The sequence below is a fragment of the Brienomyrus brachyistius genome, unplaced genomic scaffold (genome assembly GCF_023856365.1).
Source record: "Brienomyrus brachyistius isolate T26 unplaced genomic scaffold, BBRACH_0.4 scaffold41, whole genome shotgun sequence".
NCBI classification, from domain to species: Eukaryota; Metazoa; Chordata; class Actinopteri; order Osteoglossiformes; family Mormyridae; genus Brienomyrus; species Brienomyrus brachyistius.
In genome coordinates this window covers 926,359-935,861 of record NW_026042316.1, presented here as the reverse complement: position 1 = coordinate 935,861, position 9,503 = coordinate 926,359, and the positions used below count along the sequence as shown (strand labels likewise).

Sequence of the window (9,503 nt, the reverse complement as noted above, 5' to 3'; positions counted from 1 at the left end):
TTTAGAATTCCACATCCTTCTAAGTTTGGTTCTAATTGTGGTTGAGGAATACTTACTCTTAGCATCCAAGAGATAGTCTCCCCAATGGCAGATGGCTTCATTTTCGTATGTGTCGCTCCCTCGCTCAGACCTTTGTTCTGTAAACAGCTGTTCAATACTCTCAAGCTTTTCGTTGATCTTTGTAAATACTGTTCTGAATACGCCTGGATGGCTCTGGATAGCATCCAGTAGTCCACGGCAACAAAGACCATCCTGGAACCTATAAAATAGGGAAAAAAAACACTAATTTTGAATGGCCTAAAAACTTTGAACATGGATAATACATAATGATGAACACACCTTTCAAAGTGTGTCCTTGTGCTGAAGGACAAACCAATTAATGATGTCTTGCACCAGTTCGTTTTTATTGCTGACAGTGATGCTTTGCAGACATCCAGCTAGTATCAGGAGGTTCTCACATCTTTCAACAGCTTTGTCCAGGTTTTCCTTAAACTCTGAAGCCACAATCTGATATTGGATTGAAAACATTTATTTTTACAGTGAATTATTTCTTCATCCAAACATTAATATAATATCAAGCTTTTCAAAAACGCACGAGCTGAATATCTCATAAGGAGAACTGACAAGACTTACTAAGTTGTCACGCCCAGCTCGTACGATCCTCATGTGTGCCACGCCCCCTGATTATCCACGTGTGCTTCCCTGATCGTACCCAGCTGTGTCTGATTATGTTTGCCCAGCCTTGTGTATTTCAGTCCGTGTCTTGCATTGGTTCCTGGTCTGTCACTGATGTTAGTCTGCGTCAGATGTTTCCAAGTCCCCGTTACCGAAATAAATCCCCGTTTTTCCCCGTATCCTGCCTGCCTGCCTGCCTGCCTGCCTGCCTTGCCTGTTTCCTGCCCGTCTGTCTACCTGTTCGCCGCACCCGTTAACCGCCGATCCTTACAGAATGACGGACCACAAGAAGAGAAAGCAGAGGAGAAGGAGACCCGATGAGCCGACGATCAGCCTGGGAGCTTCCTCTCTCGTCAGGCTTCCTCCTGCTCCATGAACGGGAGCCGGTTACCGAGGAGCTGCAGCCACCCCTCGAGCGGTATTACTTCCGGCCCGAGAGGCTGGCTAATAGAGGGGCCAGAGTGGTGCGGGACGCTATCCCGCGGGTGCCCTGCACCCTTAAAGGGGCCACGCCCGTCTCTCCTGTGCGGGACCTGGAGGTCCCGCCGCCTGCAGCCGCCCAGCCCGAGGCACTCCCTTCTCCTCTGCCAGCTGCAACCGCTGCGCCTCCGCTGGTGGTTCCAGTTACGCACGCGGCCCTCGCGAATCGATACTTCACCCTCCAGGGACTTTATTGGAGGGTAATGGACGAGCCGGCCATACAAGGCTCCCAGAGGTGGACCAGCCCTGCTACGAAGCTCGAGCCGCCGCCTCCTCTGCCCGCGGCTCCAGCGCAGCCCGAGCAGGCGCTCCCTCTGCCCGCGGCTCCCGAGCAGGTGCTCCCTCTGCCTGCCTAAGCGATCACCCGCTCCCCAGCGCCCGCGGCGAACCTGACACTAAAGAATATGTAAACATTGCTATAGACACTATTTTAAAATTGTACAGCTGTCTGAAATACAATTACACATCTTCTTCCCCTACCTCTGACAGCAAGCTTTTTATTTCATGATCATGAATGTCAATGTCTCAATGTCAAAGTAAGTTCATTGTAATGAGCAACTGTTCTTTCAACATTTTGAGATGTCAAGTTTGCAGCATTTAAGTGCTATTTTTGTGACAGTGCATTTACATGCTTGAAAAGATATGCAAATCACCAAATTAACCCAGAAAGGGGCTTCAAGGTGGAGAAAGGAGCAAAAAGACAAGCTGTGAATTCAAATGTTCTGTCTCTTATTTCACAAATAGCTGACTTTGAGTGGAGGGAGGAGCATAAGTTGCCCTCACAATGCGATCTCTGAACATTGTGAATAACAAAAGTGATGGATGGATGCACACAAGAAGAATTTTGCTATCTTTTAAAAACTGCATGCTGTCATTATATATGTAAAAACCTACTTAATTTGTCTGTATATCCATCTATCCATCCATTTCCCAAACTTATCCTACTGGGTCGCGGGGGATCCGGAGCCTATCCCGGAAGCAATGGGCACGAGGCAGGTAACAACCCGGGATGGGGGGCCAGCCCATTGCAGGGCACACTCACTCTCACATGCATTCCTACGGGCAATTTAGCAACTCCAATTAGCCTCAGCATGTTTTTGGACCATGCGGGGAAACCAGAGTACCCGGAGGAAACCCCACGACACCATGGGTAAAACATGCAAACTCCACACACATGTGACCCAGGCGGAGACTCGAACCCAGGTCCCAGAGGTGTGAGGCAAGAGTGCTAACCACTGCACCACCATGCCACCCCAATTGATAAATCAACCTGTTTATTTCAAGGCAACATAACTTTTAAATGGGAATATTTTACATTATTGATTTAATTTTAATAGAAAGATCCCAAAGCTGGTATCAGTATCAAAGTCAAAATTTTGGTATAAATCCATCTCTAATGTGATGTATTCATGACATGCAAAGTCTATACAGACAGGCACAGAGGCACACACACACACAGAACATGGCTGGGGTTCGAGTGGCCTGTATACCTGGAAATGGGAGGCCACCATGCCAACACTATATACTATATGGTTCTTATTTTTAATTATTGAAAATTATCTAGTTATTTATATGGACCATAACAGTGTATGCAGAATTCTACTCGTATGTGGCATTAATGGCTGATATAATAGGTATGGAATACATACTGTAGGAGACTGTTGCAACAAGTTGTCAGGTGCCTGACCAAGCCTCTTCTCAAAGGAAAATCGAGAGATTATGAGCTTAAGGGCCAATAAGGCACAGTTTACGTCTCTGCAGTGTAATTAAGGAGAAGCAACTCTCAGCATTATTACTGTACATGCGATGTAATGATCGTGGGCAGCATGGTGGTTAGTGCTTCTGCCTCACAAGAAGAAGGTTCTGGGTTTGGTCCTGGGTCCTCTCTGTGTGGAGTTTGCACACTCTCCCCATGTGCATGGGGGTTTTTGCCAGGGGCTCCAGTTTCCTCCCACAATCCAAAAGCGTGCAGGATAGGTTGACTGGTGAGTCTAAATTGGCTCCGCGGTGTGTTGGCAACTGCTCAGGTTTGGTTCCTGGGATCGGTCATTATGAGCTTAGCTGAACCTGCTTATGTGATTTATTTTATTTTGTTATTCACTCTTGAAAAAAAAAAGGCAAAGTATAATATCGGCAGATTTTGGGGTGAAGGATGGTATCTGAATACACAAATCACGAGTAATGCCACTATTTACTGCTGTTTGCTGCGCAGGGAGAACATGCTGCTTCGACAACATCTTTCCTCAGTGGAAGAATCGGCCAGAAGATCTTCTGTACCCGTTTCTGCCTGCTGTATGTTTAATTTTTTTATTTTTTTTGTGAAACTGTGCAGCTGAATTGATTGTTATATAAATTAATTCATTAAAGACTCTTCCCACCTGTAGATGGCAGCAGTGAGCTGCTAGGGAAGGTTGAAACTGACCCTCCGACAGAGGGGTCCTCTTGCTGCAGGAGGTCATGCAAGAAAACAGAAGACTGCAGTGAGTGTGTCCATTTGCCGCTGTTGTTTTATCTGCTTTATCAATGTTTTTCCAGTAGCATATTACGTCATGCGTTTCACTAACACCTATTAGTTCAAATAAAAAAAAAGTTGACTCAGTTTCCTACCTGTGTTACTGCGACCAGACCCCTAACCAATACTTAACATATGCACCAGAGAGTGGAAAAGGGAGCATTACTCAACCGCATCCAGTCCTCCAAGCAACAGGGGGCGCAACAGTGCTGCACAAACTGGACGAACTGCAAAGGTTTGATACGCCTGTGATCTGTGTTGTCTCACCTCTAACCACATGTTGTAAAAGTGTCTGCTGCATGTGCAGGTTCATATCGGGCACCGCACACGCCACCAGCTGCTGCTCGGATCCATCGCTGTGTGGGCGAGCTGCTCTCTGCAGCCTGCAGTGTGTCCATCATCAGCTGCCAATGGCTGTCATCAGCCCCCTGCACAGATGCCGTGCTGTGAGTGTCTGCATGTCAGGACACAGGAGTATTACAGTTATGATCTGGGTCACATAGCACCCAGACACCAAACTGTTTGACATTTTACTAGAATGATTAAGGTGCTGTTTCTGAGAATATCAATATTCTGTCAGCTGTCCCAATGTAATTTAACAGGTAAGTTCAGCTTTTAAGTAGACTGTGTGTGTGTGTGTGTGAGAGAGAGAGAGAGAGAGAGAAAACCTGTTACTTTGACCTTGTGAGGACATTTTTCCAGTTCCCACAATGGAAAACTCAATGTTATAAAAAGTCTGTCCATGCAATTGATGAACTAAAATACCAAAAGTCCCGTATTACTTATGGTTAAGGTTAGGGCTGGGTAGGGGTTAAGGTTGTCATAGTTAGGATTAGGGTTTTGCCAATAGAAATGAGTCCCCATAAAGATATGAATACAAATGTATTGATATCTATGTGTGTCTCTGTGTGTGTGTTTCCCTAACATTTATAACACCGCCCCAGCCTGTGCGATACCTGTGTAATTAAGCAGTTCAAGTGAAATTTCCATTCCAGTTTCTGAGAAATACACACTTAATATTTAATGACCTTCACGACTGGTCAGGACTGCTGTAAGATTTGATGCACCTTTCATCTCTGCCATACCTCTGTTTTGCCAGTTGGTGGCACTGCCTCCTCTCTGGGCCCTGCAGGCTGTTGCCTGTGGGGAGAAATATCCAGCCCAAACTGAAATTCAGAGTGAGCCTCCCAGTCAGAGCGCAGGACTTCATGGACAGAGGAGGTGAGATTGCCTCTCCAAATATCAGCTGTCATAATATCAGAATATTTAGCAGCTTATATGTATGTTTAACATGACGTGTATGTTTATGCACATAAGTGTTTAACACCACATGTGTGTTTATGTACATGTATGTTTCACGCGACATATGCTGTGTGTGCCCAGCTCATGGGACAAAAAATCAAAACCGAAATACTAGGAATATAGACTTTATACTCTTTTCCTTGCCTGTGCCATGTTATGCTATCACAGAAAAAACAAGACACAAGCAGGATACACCAAAAGTCAAGGATAAAATAAAACCCTAAAACAAAGAGGTGAGACAGACCAAAGTCCAGCCTTCTTCCATGACTGGAAGGGTGTCAACTTTTAAGCTGCTCAAACAACCCATTGAACTACATAGCAGGCCAGGGAATAAGGATTCCCTGTCATTACACAAATAAATCACTCCAGGTAATAGCAGACGCTATAGCGATGGAGGTGAAAAAAGACAAAAGAAGAGATGGAGGAGAGGGGAGAGAAAGCAGAGGAGTCTGAGATCAAGAGACGAGAAAGAGAGAGTGAGCTGGGGCATTTGGGGCAGCAGCTGCAGAAGCTGAGGCGGTTGGGGCATTAGGTGTAGGAGCAGTAGTAGGAATAGTGGGTGTAGCTGTGGGGGCTTTGGCTGCAGCAGGAGCTATAGGAGGGAGGTTGAAGGAGCCAAAGATGCAGCCAGAGCAGACAGTGTAGGAGAGGCTGCAAAAAATGAAGCTGAAGCTGTGGCAGAGATATCAGGAAAAACTGCAAAAGAAACTTGGGAATTAGGGCTGACAAAAGCAAAGGAAACACCTTATAAAAAACTGTAGTAGATCAAATGTAAGGGAGCATCTGCTTCTGTGAGAGATGCAAGTAAATAGCTGCTACATTTATTAGATGCAAGGAAAGAGCCGCTTCATTAATTAAGCCGCATGGGAGTCAGGACTATCTACTGTGACAGAAGTGTGGGGAGCGACACAAAAACTAGTCAGACCTGGAGAATAAGCTGACACACAGCTTCAGCAGAGACTCTGCTAAGACAGGATGACTCCTCCCAGCATGAATGCAATCAATTGTGATCAAATGCTGCATGGGAATCGGGGGGTTTAACCGTTATCCTACCCACATATTTACATACATGGGCTACCGACTGGGGGCATCAAGAACTAAAAACAAACGCTAGTGTTAAAGCCCTGCGCAGGACTGTTTTTTTTTTAACCCGCTCTCACAGGCTGTCTCTGTCACTCCCACCCGCCCCCGCAATATTTCTGTCCAATCCCGCCCGCACCCGCAGATCCATTAACGGATATACTGTATGATTAAATAAGTTTATATGCATTCAATTCTTATTCCAGCAGAACAAGAACTGAATAAATAAAACAAATTCAACAAAAAATCACGAAAAAATGTAAACTGAGCCCAAAAACTAATCAAATGTGCAAATATCTGCAGTTATTAAAAAAAACAATAACCAAATTGATACAACAAATGTTTAAATATCATTATAAACAAACAAGATCAGCTTAAAAACAAAAGATAACCCTGAACCCAATTTCAAAGAAATACATTCAAACTAGCTGAACATCACAACTTAATACAATGGCTCAGAACAAACACGAATATATAACACAAAATAAATTACATCAGTTACATTCTCCATCCTGCCAATAATCTTGGGATCCGCTGTCTATTTTTAGCCGCCCGCTCCCGCGAGATTTCCGTTGGGGCCCACGGGGTCCCAGCACCAATGCAGGGCATCCATATGCATAGCAAATTATTTTACAGTGCTATCTTGTATAATAGGACATAAACAGTGAATTTGACAGTTATCTTTTATTTTCACATCTGAACACAACACACGGACATTAAGGGATTGTTTGCATTTGCAACCAACCCCTCTGCAAAACCAAGCTGGAAGGCGGTACTGCTTCATGTTCACATGAGCTAGATGGCTAGTTAGGATGGATTCAGAATGCACTGTACTACAACTATAAATGACGTAACGTGATATAGTAAAACAATTACTAACCGGCAATGCACATTTGCATTACTTTAAACGACAACTTTACCTGTTACTTACCAGAGTCGCCTATATCTTAGCCGAATGACAGCAGGCAAGAAGGCGGCGCGTTTTCAGTAAGATACCGGAGTTAAACTTATTTGCAGACACTTTTAACACAAACACTGGCAGCCATTAACTCATAGGTGGCAGTAAAGCTGAAATGACTCTTTCTGTGTTAAAAAAATGCAACACTGTCATTTTGATACTTTTTTTGTTTGTCTTTTACTCCCATTTGTCTGTCTCTGGTTATTGACGTTTAGGAGAGTGCCAAACACATTAACGATGCACATTTTTCAAATAAAGACAGACACAACACTAAAGAGATGAGAAAGACACAGTTGAATATGTAACATGCGTTTTATGCAGAAAAATAGTGTAGTTAAAACCATCTGGGATTTAAGAGGTTAAACTCAATTGGCTTGAGTGAAGCCACGCCCTCTCATAAGTGAAGAACAGGAATATTCCGGTTTTTCCAGGTTGCCTGAAAAAATGTAGTCACGTAGTTTTCTTAGACGGTGAACAAGCTGTATTACAAAGAGCAAAAGGTTTTTTCTTTTGGAGATACACCGAAATATTAAAGAAATATTCAGAGAGCGAGACAACATTGGTTGTGATGGCTGAACGTTTTTTCCTGCTACTAGTCACCCATGAGGCACGGAGCAGCCGCGTGAGCACATTTTGACCAGAGGTACATTTTCCTTATTCGCTAAACGTGTGTGCAGTAAAGAGGCACAATTTAGTAATTTGGTTTAGAAATATGTGTATTTTGAGTGTATTATATAATTCAATACATTTCGGTATTGAAGTGAATGTACAATTCTTTATGCTGTAAAAGAAAGGTAACTAATACTTATCTCTCCGGAGTACCTGTTAAAGAAAGGTTATTTGTTGATTAGCCCACTTAAAAAAAAAAATTGGTTCTCGTACTTGTTTGTAGATTTGCATTTTGTAAATTCCTCGTGTTTCAACATGTTTTAATACACGTTCTTTCTAGATATATATTTTAAAATCTTGGTTGTTCATTTAGAATGGAAATGACAAACAGAATATTGGTTTCAAATAGTATCATTTTTATATTCACGAATGAAACATCAGTATCCAAATCCATGGTTAGGAAGGCATTTATGAGATGCACATGGATCAAGGAATTTACATTCTTGTACTTTCTTACATTTAATATATTTGAAACGCAACAAACTGGAAGAACTGAGGAGGCGTACTAAGTAGGTCTGCTCTCTTCGGTATGTATTTTCAAATATGTATTTTCTTACATATTTGAAAGTTCAAACAATCAATCAAATAAAAAAAAAAATCCCTCCCCCCTGATCCACCCCCTCCAAAAAAAAGGACATTATGTGTAAAAGTATTTTCTTTGATATAGTGTCATATATTTGATTAATTATAACTGTAATGATTAGACAGAGTGACTGATATAGTAAATATTGTAGTGTATTATAATACCTGTTTGCTTACGCAGGTCAGGTCCTTTTAGCGGGAACCTAAACTTCCTGGAGCTGCATTCGAATATCGTTGGATGCCGATGGTGAGTCACCCAAGGAACTAAACCGATTCTTGTGTTGACAACTCATATTCATTTAACTACCGGATTTGTGGTAGGACTGTTAAATTGTTTTATGCAGTTTACGTAACTAATTTGTATTTCATTTAAGTTGTTATATACTTACCCTTTCTTCACCTGAGTGGAGTTGGACTAAGAAGGGTAATCAAAAAACATATTGGAACTGGTGAACCTAAATCTAAAAACATCCCTAAGTCTAATCTACGGCCAATTACAATTTAATCTTGACATAATTGGTTATTGATTCTAAATTTAGCTATGAAAGTCTAAACATACAGTAACTAAACCTAAAATAGGGTAAATTGGTTAAAGAGGAATTTAAATCTAGTTTTAATCAGAGAAACTAAGGGTATAAAACTGAAGCTCACAGATTCAGTTAATGTGTATTTTATGTTTGGTTGTGCATTTTATTTTCTGTGTATGTCTTTCCATTTTTCATCCCTATCCATAAAGCTGGAACTGGCGTGAACAGGAAGTTGGGGGAGGTACTCAATGGTAGGGCTTCACTGCACTTACTCAGTACTTCCTCTACAGCTTGTAGCAGGTGCATGAACCAGTTGAAAATCTTCACAAATCGATTTACTGCTTTAAGCTGCGGCGCTTTATCACAGCTACTAGCTGGCAGTGCCTTTGGAGTGAAACCCTAGGGTGTTGGTTTAACATGCATCAGTTAAGCAAACCAATCCCATACATCCATCCATCCATCCATCCATCCATCTTTTGTTACTGTAATTTTATAGGAAGGGTAAATACCAGTGACCTCAGCAGACCAGCTAATCATCCACATCCCACCAGTTTGCAAGTGGACCAACCTTTGTGAAGAACTTGTGGCCACGGATATTCTGCGGTGACGGGCGATCCCGTGGGTCGATTTGAAATATTTTGCCCATCAGTTTCCCAGCTTCAATACCGAGGTTCTGGGGTAGAATAAATTTAGCTTCTTTGATGTTCTTTATCATTTC

The 9,503-nt window shown here is 42.6% G+C and overlaps 1 protein-coding gene across 1 annotated transcript; it reads left to right on the top strand.

The window, feature by feature from the left end:
• Positions 1–992: 992 nt before the first annotated feature.
• On the top strand, positions 993–4,892 carry LOC125722682 (uncharacterized). The gene is made up of 6 exons (XM_048998881.1): positions 993–1,214; positions 3,368–3,447; positions 3,607–3,635; positions 3,812–3,902; positions 3,975–4,113; positions 4,767–4,892. Exons 1-6 carry the CDS (start codon positions 993–995, stop codon positions 4,890–4,892), a joined length of 687 nt encoding a protein of 228 aa, XP_048854838.1.
• Positions 4,893–9,503: the final 4,611 nt, after the last annotated feature.

Coding starts and splice junctions, on each gene's coding strand:
- LOC125722682 (XM_048998881.1), top strand. CDS start 993: ATGAGCCGACGATCAGCCTGGGAGCTTCCTCTCTCGTCAGGCTTCCTC. Junction 3,448..3,606: donor TGTACCCGTTTCTGCCTGCT/GTATGTTTAATT, acceptor CTCTTGCTGCAG/GAGGTCATGCAAGAAAACAG. Junction 4,114..4,766: donor CCCTGCACAGATGCCGTGCT/GTGAGTGTCTGC, acceptor CTGTTTTGCCAG/TTGGTGGCACTGCCTCCTCT.